The sequence below is a fragment of the Takifugu flavidus genome, chromosome 18 (genome assembly GCF_003711565.1).
Source record: "Takifugu flavidus isolate HTHZ2018 chromosome 18, ASM371156v2, whole genome shotgun sequence".
Lineage (NCBI taxonomy): Eukaryota > Metazoa > Chordata > Actinopteri > Tetraodontiformes > Tetraodontidae > Takifugu > Takifugu flavidus.
In genome coordinates, this window is record NC_079537.1 from 5,308,557 (window position 1) to 5,320,959 (window position 12,403).

Consider the following 12,403-nt stretch of genomic DNA (forward strand, 5'->3'; position numbering starts at 1 on the left):
CACAATGATGAGAAAGGAAAGTCTTCTCGACATATCGAGTATCCGTTTACTAGCAAGGTGAGGCCATTTTTGGGAAGTGAAGCCTTTTAGCTGGTCCTCACAACTTCAGAGGTTCGTGTCAGGGTTAAGAGATGGTGCTGAGGTTAGTTTAGGTGAGGGCAACACTATTAAATCTGTTAGCTGAGATGGGTAGGGCCAGGCGGAATGAGTCCTCATAAATATAGATAAGCGAGGATGTGTTGTCCCCTTGGCCAAAAGGTAAATAGAACAAATAAATCATAATAGAAGTCAGTTTGAAGACTTTATTACAAATCTAAAAGCAAATATAATTATAAATATGCATTCACATACAAAAATGTTTACAGTACATGGACGGGCCGGACCTCGGGGTTCCGCCGGACCTCGTGGCTCCGCCGGAGCCGTGGCGGCCTCACAATCTGAGCTGCCGTCACCGCTGCAATACATTCAGGTAAACATTCTACATTAGAGTATTGAATCTGGTAATAGCCTCATATCGCCAACAAGGGTCCTCTCTCCAGGTCCGAAGAGCCTCCGACCTTCGGCCCGACGCGCTTCTGGATGATGTTTAAATATTCCCAGACCTCAAATGTCCAAAGATGAGCGTCGGGTGAGACATTCAAAGTCGATCCCAGCGGATCTACAATCTCTGAAGTCGCTCGGTTGTGTCTGTGATTTTCGTTTAATGCAGCATTTCGGAACCTCTGGCGAGTCCTCCGGCGCTGGAGTTGATCGGTGTGCGTGGAAGTAACGAGCGCCAACAATGGACGCCGGACAAATGGAGTCCATTGGCTCCCTTCCGTGATGATGGCGTCTCTTGAAGCCCGCGTTTGTTTGTAACCATGCCGATGAGGTCTTAAGATCCGAGCCTCCGTCCGCTCCTGGGGGCTGGACTTCAGTAAAACTGGAATCGAAAGTCGTAATGGGAAGTTTCTTAAAGTTTGTAAGGGAATTCCAGTAAGAAACCCTGAGCAACCCGAGTGATGGGCAGGTCCGAGATCTGGCTCCCTCCTCCGGTGATGCTCATGATGCGCTTCCTGCACAGCTCCTGAAGCGTCGGCTGCCATTTCCTGTACGGCACGCTCAGGCTTTTCTTGGGAGAACTGACGTAATACTCCAAAAGTGCAAAGAGCGTCGGGAACGAGCGCTCATTCCCCGCCAGAGAGAACTTCTGCTGGCTGTATGTGAGGCGCACGCTGACGGGTCCACCCTTGGCGTGATAGGAGAGCGTGAAGAAGACGTCCTTCTGCCGGCTGTCGCGAATGAGGTAACTCCCCAGAGGAGCGTCCTTCAACATACGATGGGCGTCCTCCACTCCCAGGGGGCCCCAGTAGAAACCACAGCGCTCGAGCTTGGACGCTGTGTCTGTGATGATGTTGCAGTCCTCCTGGCAGGAGAAGGTCGGGAAGTGGGTCCGATACAGGGAGATGGCTGCTGATATGGGCTTCGCGCCTGCGGTGGCCCAGTTCTGGAGCTGGCTGGACTGAGGGGTGTCTTGGGGCTGTTGGTCTCTGCGAGGAGAGGGCGAAGGCGAGAGAGAAGGGCTGGACAATGGGAGCTTGTCTTGGTCTGTCACAGCGCCGTTGGCTACCATCCTAGAAAGGAGAGCGGCCTCAGACCCTCTCCCATCTCTACCCACAACAATGACATCCTGGAAGAGAGGAGAAGAAAGTCAGTGATGGAGGACTTTTTCAGCTTACGTCCCTAATCTGCTGGTCTGAGCTGCTGATAAGGTCCAAAACAGGAAAACCGGGCGTGGGGGGGGGGGGGGGGGGGGGGGGGTGTTTGCTTGCACAAGATGTTTGCAAAAACAGTTCAGTGCCAGAAGTTGAAACTGGTACAACAGACAAGAGGTTTCCAGGAAACAGGACTGTTCAGTGTTTCTTCTTTTTTCCTGGGTTTATTTATTTATTGGAATGGGGGGGGGGGGGGGTGTTTGTATTCCTGCGGTTCCTCGACCCTTGTGATTAAACCCGCCTCCCCGCTCCCGAAGAGCCACAGCAGTGGCGGTGCGAAAACGAATGGAGGTGCTAAGAAAAAGAGGAAAACTCGTACCGTTTTGTCTTTAAGTGCTGCGGCGGGTCGAAGGTCGTCTCCCGGTCCGGGCGTCCCCAACGCTTGGATCCAGAACCCGGTCTCGGCTGTCCTCGCAGCCCTCGGATTCAGCTGCGTCTCAACGCTTCTCGCTGCGTCTGCTTTTATATTCGCCTACCGTCGTCCCGCCCCTGTTTTCATGGAACTGACCGAAAGTGAAACTCCGAGCGCTTCTTTTGAAATTTCGGCGTAACCACAGGTCACGTGACCGCGGAGTAGTTCATGTAATGACCGCGTTTATTTTAAAGTCACGGTTCGGCAACCGGGTCGAACGTTCTGCTTTCGTCTCTGGCTTTTGGGTCCCGCTTGTCTGAGGGGTTCGTGTGGAAGTCTTTAACTGTTTTGTTTGCTTTGAATTTTATTTTTTTATTTTTTTTTAAGGGAAACGAATCGCGTCGGAGGAGTGAATCGTGCGCAGTAACCCAGGCGCTAAGGTTCTGGTTCCCGGACAAAACTCCGGACAAAACTCCAATAAACATGGTTTGATGTGCAGGAGGCACTGCAGTATTTCACAAGGCTTCAGTGCTGCTGGTAAATGCCGCTGTTGCGGTTTAAATTCGTTCTTTATTAAGATTTTTCAGTCATTGTGGCGTCAGAACAGGGAGGGACCTAGCAAAATAAGATGCTGCTGATTGAAGCTGGCTGTTTGTGCTCAAAACATCACTTTTTCTTCCATCCAGTGACACCACAGCCTTCGCTCAGATGTTTTCAAAGAAACTGGATCATTAGCATCAACCCACTTGATCATATTAATAAACTCAATCGGAGACTCCAGCAAACCCCGAGCCACCACTGAAACTGCTCATATTAGTTCCTCCAACCAGAAATTTTCATTTAAGGACTTGCAGAACGACGGTGAACAAAAGAGTGAGACGCGGAGGAGCAGCTGAAGGAGTCTCCTCGCTTGTCTTCATCCATTTCCCCATTTAGGTCCCCAACTCTGCTGCTGGCATCCTTCCCTGAAGATTAGGCAAAGTCTCCAGCATCAGAGTGAAAGTTACTCACCGGTCTAAATATGAAACCCAGATGAAGTGATAGTTAGAGGGACGAGGGGGAGGGGGGTCCTGACTCCTCTACAGACTGGCCACCATCATCCTCGCTAACCCTTCACAGTGGTAACTGAAGAGATCCAGACACACACGGGTTAAAATTGGGACTTAATCAGCAGCAGATTCAGGGTTATTTTGACTCCACAGATTTCGCACACATGTGCTGGGCTCTGCAGCGTTGCGCTACCTGTGTTCTCCATGGGTTTCATTTCTCTGAAACAGGGAGGGAAGCAAAGCGCTGTGGCAGTAAAGGGCTTTGTTTGTCCTTGCAAGCTGTGTTTGCGCCTAGCTAGCTGTGTATAGCCACATTCTTGCATGCTGCGTAGGTTTCGATTCATGGAGATTTGCAGCGTATTAGCATCCAACAGGCCGATGTGAGCATTCGTGCACCGCAGACAAACGGCTTTTTTTTCTTTCCAGAGGATCTGGCGTGAGTTTTAGCTGGTGAAGGAGTCGCCTGTTGCAGAGGCCATGCTGGCATTCCCTCGTGAGCGATAGCAGCACGAGAGGCTTCACAGTGGATATCTGCGTTTCAGGATAATTAAAGCTCCGACAACTGTGCTTCCAAGGCCTGGAGGCAGGAGCTATTGGGCGTTCCCTAAAGCATGTATGAGGGTTAGAGGGCGCGCCTTCCTGTCGCCCAGCCTTCCCATCAACGTGTTTATGCTTTTATTGTTGTTGGTAATTTGATCATTTCTTCCAACCAGCCTGGACTTTCATTTTTCCTTATTCGCTCACCACTGCGATGAACCCAATGGCCAACCTGATTACGAGCAAGAAAAAGAAAGCAAAACTTTAAAGTTCTTTGGAACGCCAAATTCCCGTCGTGTTTGCTTGTAAACACGCGAATGCAGCTGCAGCTAAAGAGAAGCAGGACTTTGAGGAACCTTCCTGATTATTATAAAGAGGCTCTTGAAATGTAATAGAAAACATTGTGCATGATTACGCATCACCTGCCCCACAAATGTGGAAGTGCCAGTGTTCTGAGCGAGCTGCTGCTGGGGTGACTTCAATATTAGGCAAATGAGTCGGGGAGGCTGCGCGACTACACGGCCACAGGCCTGTAATGACAGAATCCTCCCAGTGTGGCACAACTCCTTGGAGGTCAAAGAGAGAGTAGGTACAGATCCTGCAGATCAGACGCTCAAACATTCTCCTTCTGGAAACTTTCTGCTAGCTGTTGCTGTGTTGTTAATCCCACAGTTGCCTCCATCCGCATCTGCCCACCAGGACGCTGGAATGCCGGTTGCTCTCCAGTTCTCCCAGTTTAGCCCAGACAGTTGTCAATAAATGCTTGGTTGTGGTCTTATCCCCACATTTAATTTAACATTTAACACTTCGAGGGGATGATCTGGGGCTTTTTTCTGTTTAGATATTGACACAATGGTGTGTTGTCACATCACTTCTTTTTTTTTTCTTCTTTGTTTTGTTTTTCAGGGACATTGTTCCTGAGAGTTTTGCCAAGCAGCATTTCTCTTGAAAGGCAAAAGTCAGCTGGTCGGCTCCATTTCACTGGAATTCCATACTTTACAACCCCCCCCCCCCCCGCACATCCAGACTGGCTGACGCTACGTTGAACTCATGTGAAAGCGAAAGCTTCCCGTTCCAGAAGATATCAGGATATCATAAAGTTAACCTGTGCTAACATGTGCCGTCAGACTGAAGGCGGCAAACGCTTGGCTAATTATAGCTCACCCTTTTGTGTGAAGTCATTGCAATGCTGTCACCCCCACCTTCAAGATCATCCTCAGCTGGAGGCGATGGGTGAAAAGTCCCTAAAAGAACCGCTGTTGTCATCCGAACTTAAAGTAGAGATTTTAAATATATATATATATGTAATATATGATTTTCCATGATACTTAAAGTGTCTCTCAGCTTTGTCCATTCAGGGCTACAGTAGAACGATGGTAAACACATTACTGTTGCGCCCCTGGAGGGGGACCCGCATCAATATTCCTCAATCTTCCACTTTGATTATTGACAATAGACGAGTGTAAAGTTTACAGGAGCCATAACTTCGAAGCTCATTATTTCATTGTTACCCACATTTAACAAATTATGCAAGTAAATAAGCCCTAAACAGCTCGAAATCAATATAAACCTGCAGCATTGGTGCAACAACAATGCAAATGGTGGATTTGTAGCACGAGTAACACAAAGCTTGATGTGTTTCTGCATGTAGCGTCCTGTCACCATGATGGCTCTAAATAGTAATCAGCTAGTTCCATCTATTTAGCAGAAAACTGTCAGTTTGCAGGAAAATGAAAGTGAAAGTAAACAGAGGCGGGGCCTCAGGCTTATAAGATGCCGATTGGCTCTCGGAAACTGCCCCCCCAACTCCTTCAAAGGCTGTGTGTAGTGTTTTTGTTTTTTTCTGTAAGATTTTCTGTTACTTTGTGTCCAGGGATCAGGTTGTATCTTCTGGTCCGTATTTGGTCACCGTTCAAGAACGCTGAGGCAGAACTGTTCTTGGAATGAGCTCTCTCTGTATCAGCGCTGCCCCGTGATGTCATAACACCCCCCTCTGCGTGTCATTGGAAAAGAGTTGTGCTATAATTCAGATAAAATCTAAAATGATCTGTAACCAAAAAAAAAAAAAGGAACAGAAGTACTAAGCTCATGATGCATTATGGTGAAAAAAAAATTCCACATGTAGTTTCGCTATCTGAATTAAAGCAGGACTATATTTATCCAGCCCAGGCTAATATGATAGACTGTTGCGTGACTCAGTGGTGGACTGTTATGACATTTGATTAAACATCTGCTGCAGACAGGAAAAGAGAAAAGGAGAACTTGATGCATAGATGCATGAACTCCCCCCAAATGTAACCAAAAAAGGTACTTGGCTCTGCTCTGAATGCTGTGAGGTGGCAAAGGGGGGGGGGGGGGGTTTGGAGCTTATTGTGTGGGTGTCTCAATTAGAGGCCGGGGTAGATGATCACTGGGTGTAAAGGGAGACGAGTCCAGCTGTTAGACTGACGGATGCTGCAGACACACTCGTGCACTCCTCCATGTCAACCATCCTTTGCTTTCCTTTCATTTCCTGGCACCCTCTAGCTTCCCTCTGGCTGGAACGGCAGCGACCCTTAAGGCCCCTTTAGGCCCACGTGGGCGCACCGCAACTGGCTTCATTTAAAAATGTCAAACAGAAACTCCGCTGTCAATGTGAGAGTGACATCACCGAGCTGAAGGTCATTGAACAGGAAAAGGGAAGAGATTCTTAGACTGTTTATCTTATGCTGTCATGGTGCTCTGATTAATTACTCTGTGTGTGTGTGTGTGTGTGCGCGTGTGTCTGAAGCATGGAAAAGGGAAATGACGATTTTGGATTTCTGAAGAAGGATCTAAACCGTTTACAGTAAGTACAGGCGCAGGGCTTGTGCCACACACACAAACACACACAAGCATTAGAAAACATGGCTGGAATATAACAATGATTGTTGACATTGTGATGCTAAATCTGAGCCGCTGTTCTCGCTTCTGTCCCCTCCTGCAGCCCTTCAGAAACCCTGAAGTTTAAAGTTTGGACGCCGTTTTTCTCCTCTCCTGGGAGTCAAACCGTTCCCATCCTCTGGCTCTGACGCCGTCGCCCAGGTGATCTTCCGTCTCCACGCACCTTCGTGCCAAATGCTATACTAGCCAATAAAGGACACGTGTGAGGACCTCTCCAAAAGGTGTCTCCAAGCAGGCCTGTTTTAAAATGTCCTGACAGAATGTCCTGTCCAATATATCAATATCTCTTCCTTCATCTTCATCAAAACTCTGGATCAGCCTTTCCGTCGCAGCCTTCATGCAGAATTGTGGTCCGCTGACCTTTCCTTTGTTGTCACACTGAGGATTGTTCGCTGTTGACAATAAAACAAGCACCGTCATTGTTGCCGGTGCGGTGTTCTTCCCCTGTCACGTCATTTGTTGAACAGGGAGAATTTCAGCTGTCAGCAGTGGCCTTTTCAAAAGGGTCAGCCTGACATCAGTGTTGCCGTTTACTCGGTAGAACACCCTGGGCTTTTTCAATGTCAAGGACATCTCAGGATGACCGTGAGCAACAGTAGGTAGATAGATAGCACAGGAACAGTATGAACGCTGACAAAGTAGCTGTCATTATCTTTAATGGAAGTGAAGCCACCTGACTAGTTTGGTCAGTGTAAAAGTGTGTGTTAAAGTTCCAGTGAGGCTTGTTTTGATGATCAAATATCAACAAATTCATGTGTTCTACAGTATACGTTAGCATAGTAATCCTTCCACTCTGTATGTTTAGTTTCTGAAAACTTTAAAAAAAAAAAAACTTACTTTCTTTGCAGACAAACTTGTATTTTGACGGTATTTGAGTCCTGCAATCTGTATTCTTACCAGCAGATGTCACTAAATGCAGGTTTTGTGTCTGCTTCAGTGTTTCCAATCGCTGATAAATGCAGTTAGACGTTTGCTGATCATTTTTAAAGTGAGATCACAACACGTACTGTTTTGGACGCATCCTTACATTTCCTCAAATGCAACAAGCTTTGAAAAACCTGACTCAGAAAACGTGGAGCAATGCAAAAGAAATTGGGAAAACGCAAAAGAATTTTTCCCATCGGAACCCAGTGGCTCGGAAACAGCGTTATAAATGCTGGCCTCTAGAGGGCGCCATTGTGTTATTTTAAAACAGCCTGCCGCGGGAGGGCGCATGTTGGGGGGGGGGGGGGGGGGACGTAGAAGTGAAAGAGGGGGTGGGGGAGAGACAGCGAGGTCACAGGAACATGCTGTGTGGGTGAGCTTTAGATGAGTGATGAGAGATCATCATCAGGCTGCTGCAACAGTCCGCTCTTATCGTTCCTCTGCATCTGCAGCGCACTTTCTCTTACTCTCTTCCTCGGGGCGCACGAACACAGTCGTGCGCCGAATTTCTTCACCGTAACCTTCTCCAGAAGCTTCCAGTCGAGTGTCGTTAGGTTTCCAGAATCAAAATCAAAAGAGCCTCATATTTTGGAGCCTCATATTTCCGCCCCGCTGATTAAAGGTTAAGATCCAGCAGCTCGGTGGTCTGCAGGTGGCATTTCCTCCCCCGTTACTGTAGCAACAGCAGCCGGCCCGCCGCCCCGTGCGTTTAACCTCAGCGTGCGTGCTGAGAAGCGGCGCGCACACATTCAAAAACGACTCGACGCTGTTTCACTTTCACACCGAGACCGTCCCAACGTCGGGAGGCGCAGATTACGTAAGAAGACGTTTCGTAATGAGTCGCAACTTACGGAAACAGTCAGAACCGACGGACGCGCGACTTACGGGTGTGCGCGCGTGCGTGTCTGTGTGTGTGGGAGCAGATCCGGACGTGTTCAGCGCGCACCTCCGTAATGCGCGGAGGTCACAGCTTAAAAGCGCCGCCGACTGACAATGTTTATGCGGATATAAAAGCGTCATTTAGGTCCACAGATGAAGCGAACCTGTTAACACTCGCGCCACCGTGCCCGGGGCAGCGCGCGAGCGTGCGTGCGTGCGTGCGTGCGTGCGCGTCCGTACCTGAGTCTGTGCGTCACGGTGCGGCTGCGGGGGGAAGAAACAACAGGTTTATGTAACGAAGGGGGGGGGGGGGAGATTCACCAAAGATGTTTAGAGGATGGAAAGTGGAGGAGATGCAGTCGTCACGTGGTGTTTGAGGCAAGCTGAGGAGAAGAGTGACAACAAACAAGAAGAGTAAAAAAAAAAGCTAGTGCCATTCTTAAATCCTTGGTCTGGTGACTTCAGGGAAATCTGATGCAAATATAAGCCCGAGTCGACCTCCAGGTGTCTTTGTGTACGACAGTTTATTTGACAGGATGTCTCAAAAGTTCCTTTCTGGTTTGTTCTGGCCTCTCTGGCCTAGATGGAAGTGCAACATTCTTCCAGATATTTAGAGGTCTCACCTGTAAATCAAATTTTAAAAAAAATAGTTTTGCTTGCAGACATGCTAAACCGAGGCTGCACGGACTGATTTCACTTCAGCTGTTGATGATCAATGCCTGTTAGCATGCTAGTATTAGCATTACGAGTGGTGCTTTTGCATCTCTTCCTTTCAGGTGTTGTCCTCGTTTACTGCAAATTTATGTCACAGAATTATCCCTCGCTCTCTAGGAGATGAGAAGCAACGTAAGGCATAAATCTCCGCGACACGCCGCCCGTGCACACCGCTGGACATCAGCGCTGGTTTAGAAACCTGCCCTAGTTTGGTATCCCAGGGGAACGGTTGCATCACACTCGGCGTATTGATTAAATTGAAAGAGACCAGCAGCTTATGAGCGAGGTGACGGCAGTCATTCCTTCACTATGGACGGCGGCGTGTCCCCGCGTCCACCGCCGCGGTTCCCGGCGGCTGCCGTCACCCCTGAGAGGTAATCGGGCCTCGTCGTGGTAGACAGGTTTGCACAACCTGAAGAAAACCGACAAGCGCAGAGAATGATCTGTCCCGCAGCCCAGTCAGTCACATGTGGATGATGACATCTCTGAGTGTGTGTGTGTGTGTGTGTGTGTGCGTATCTGAAGAACCTGTCATGGCCTTTACACAGGTGTGCGATCAATACCCTGACCCTGACGAGTTAGCGCTCATCTCTGCTCTGAGTCGTCACATTCTGGGACACTTCTGCTAGCTTTGTGCCCCTCTGATGCTTCAGCGGATGTTTCGGGAGGTGCGTATGTTCCTCTTGTTATTCTCAGGTTCAGACTTGAACGTGGCTGCAGCGACGTGGCGTGGAGATCAGCCAGACCCTCCCGGGTTCACACGGACCCACCAGTTCTCAGTAACACACACGCAGATGTTTTCAGAGGAGCCCCCGTGGGTTTACCACCAACGCTAACATTAGCGCGGCTGGTGTGGACGCTGTGGTGGCTGTTTTGTAAGCAAACTTCCTGTGTTTATGTCGTCGGCCATGGCGAGGATCCTAATTGGCCAGTTCAGAGTAGCGTGCCTCGACTTTAGTGGAGTTTGGGTGATTCATCAGTTTTGCGGAGGAATAATGAAGCCATCAGGTTTTTGTCCTTGAGTTTGTGTTAATGGTTCCTGCTGCTGGAACATCTCGTACCTGCAGCACAGTCCATCGGATTAAATGTCGTGCTCAGATTTACTTTGAATGGTGCCGATTGTTAAAGGTTCCACGCCCAACTTCTGAGACGACCTGGCCGTTTTCCCTAAAATGTGACATTCCGTTTGGTCCGATTGCTTAAAAAAACAAAACAACTTTTAAACAATTTTCCATCACCAAGCACTTCGGTCTCATCTTTCTTTCCCGTGCGTGTCGGTGCAGAAACACGTCCAAAGGGTCGAAACGTGATTTTCATTCGAGTAAATACACAAAATAAATGGCAAAGTGTCATAAAGCATGACAGGCCTCGAACACCTTCCATTATTATCTGATAAAATAGATCGCTCATGAAAAAAGGAAGTCAAAGCATCTCTGCCTCCCTCTCTCTCTCTCTCTCTCCCTCCCTCACCCCTCTCTCTCTCTCCCTCCCTCTCACTCCCTCCCTCTCTCACTCCCTCCCTCTCTCTCCTCTCTCCCTCCCTCTCACTCCCTCCCTCTCTCACTCCCTCCCTCTCTCTCTCTCTCTCCCTCCGTCTCTCTCTCTCTCCCTCCGTCTCTCTCTCTCCTCTCTCTCCCTCTCTATCTCCCTCACCCCTCTCTCTCTCTCCCTCCCTCTCTCACTCCCTCCCTCTCTCTCTCTCCCTCCCTCCGTCTCTCTCTCTCTCTCTCTCCTCCTCCCTCTCTCTCTCCCTCCCTCCGTCTCTCTCTCTCTCTCTCTCTCCTCCCTCTCTCTCTCTCTCTCTCTCTCTCTCTCACTCACCGAAGAAAAAGAGGAAGCAATCGACGGAGCGCCGCCGACGAGGACCAGAGAAGAAACAATTTTTAAAAAGCCCGCAGAAACAAACTTTTCCGACTCTCCCCCCGCCTCGGAACCGACGCGCCCCGACTCTCCAGCCCGCCCGAGTCCGTTGGAGAAAGTGTCCGCTGAGAGTGGGAGACAGGATGGCTGATTCGGCGGCGGCCAACAGCGACGGGGAGGACGGACCCCGCGAGCCCATGCGGGGCTTCGCGCGCCAGGGAGCCCTGCGTCAGAAGAACGTGCACGAGGTGAAGGACCACAAATTCATCGCGCGCTTCTTCAAGCAGCCCACCTTCTGCAGCCACTGCACCGACTTCATCTGGTGAGGATGCAGGGCCACCGAGCCGGTCTGACTGGTTCCGTGGGGCGACAGGTGCTGCCGCCAGGGGGGGGAATGTTGTAGAGGTTCCGGAACAGGGTCATGTTGGGGGGGGGGGGGGGGGGGGGTGTTAGAAATGTCAATTCTGCGCATGAAGGGTGTGAGTTCCCTCAGCGTTCAGCTGGTTCTAGTTGTGGGTCATGATGTGGGCTGGGAAAGAAGGAGCGGGTTGTTGGGCGCTTTGAGAAAGCAGAGGAGGTGCAGTAGGCTGAGGAATAAAGGGAGTTTGTTCTTTAAAAAACAACAATAAAAACAGGTGAAACAGCCACCTGACGCGGGTCAAGCTGAGCGTCACCTGTGCAGGCAGCTGGATGATGAGATGACTGTCGCCCTAATTTGCCCCTTTTATTATTATCTGTCCTGGGCGCTATTCCCCAAACGAGCGTTATTCAAGTCCTGTGATGGGCTTTTTAATTTGTGAATGGCTAAATGAGTTGACCTAGAAGAGAGAGAGAGAGAGAGAGAGAGGGAGATGGAATGGTTGTAAATACTTCCAAATAATGAAACAAAGTGCACCCTGTGTAATATGAAATGGATCAAATAGCTCTATCTATCTATCTATCTATCTATCTATCTATCTATATCTATCTATCTATCTATCTATCTATCTATCTATCTATCTATCTATCTATCTATCTATTTGGGTCAATAAGCATAATGAAAAAGAACAATGAGAACAGTGAGTGATTTTTACACCCATGGAGATTATCTATTTGTAGCTCCAATATGAAAATGAGCAGTGTGTGTGTGTGTGTGGTGTGTGTGTGTGTGTGTGTGTGTGTGCGGGGCTCGTGCACAGGTCTGTACCTGTGCAGTGTTTAACCTGTTCTCTCTGTATGTTCTCCCACAGGGGTTTTGGCAAGCAGGGATTCCAGTGTCAGGGTAGGTGTATCAAACACACTCCGACAGCCTGTCACTCTCACTGCACCCTTTCTTCTGTCTTAAGCTCTCCTATAGGCTGCTCATCCTCTTTAATGTCCCCCGTCTGGCCTCTTTTGCCTCTCTTTCCTCTCTTTCCTCTTTAATAAAGCAC

General features: G+C 49.1%; 2 protein-coding genes and 1 long non-coding RNA gene across 4 annotated transcripts in view; 2 read left to right on the forward strand and 1 right to left on the reverse strand.

Annotated features, from left to right (window-relative positions):
• Positions 1 to 288: 288 nt before the first annotated feature.
• socs1a (suppressor of cytokine signaling 1a) lies at positions 289 to 2,228 on the reverse strand. 2 transcript variants are annotated; one of them, XM_057014076.1, is made up of 3 exons: positions 2,074 to 2,228; positions 1,576 to 1,669; positions 289 to 1,518 (listed from the first exon to the last, which is right to left on the reverse strand). In XM_057014076.1, the coding sequence occupies exons 2-3, from the start codon at positions 1,610 to 1,612 to the stop codon at positions 953 to 955; spliced, it is 603 nt and encodes a 200-aa protein (XP_056870056.1). In that variant the 5' UTR covers positions 1,613 to 1,669; positions 2,074 to 2,228; the 3' UTR covers positions 289 to 952. The 2 variants fall into 2 exon arrangements, with proteins under 2 accessions (XP_056870056.1, XP_056870055.1); XM_057014075.1 differs by having other exon boundaries at positions 289 to 1,669.
• A 1,249-nt stretch (positions 2,229 to 3,477) lies between these two features.
• LOC130514475 (uncharacterized) lies at positions 3,478 to 7,054 on the forward strand. The gene is made up of 2 exons (XR_008947000.1): positions 3,478 to 6,519; positions 6,658 to 7,054. It is a non-coding gene; the product is annotated as an uncharacterized LOC130514475 (long non-coding RNA).
• A 3,884-nt stretch (positions 7,055 to 10,938) lies between these two features.
• LOC130514472 (protein kinase C beta type-like) overlaps positions 10,939 to 12,403 on the forward strand; it is a 53,999-nt gene continuing 52,534 nt past the window's right edge. The window contains 2 exon segments of the mRNA XM_057014074.1: positions 10,939 to 11,313; positions 12,221 to 12,252. Coding sequence (XP_056870054.1) covers positions 11,135 to 11,313; positions 12,221 to 12,252 — 211 coding nt within the window. The 5' untranslated portion in view covers positions 10,939 to 11,134.

Excerpts from the sequence above, each read along its gene's own strand:
- socs1a (XM_057014075.1), bottom strand. The coding sequence starts at position 1,612 with ATGGTAGCCAACGGCGCTGTGACAGACCAAGACAAGCTCCCATTGTCC.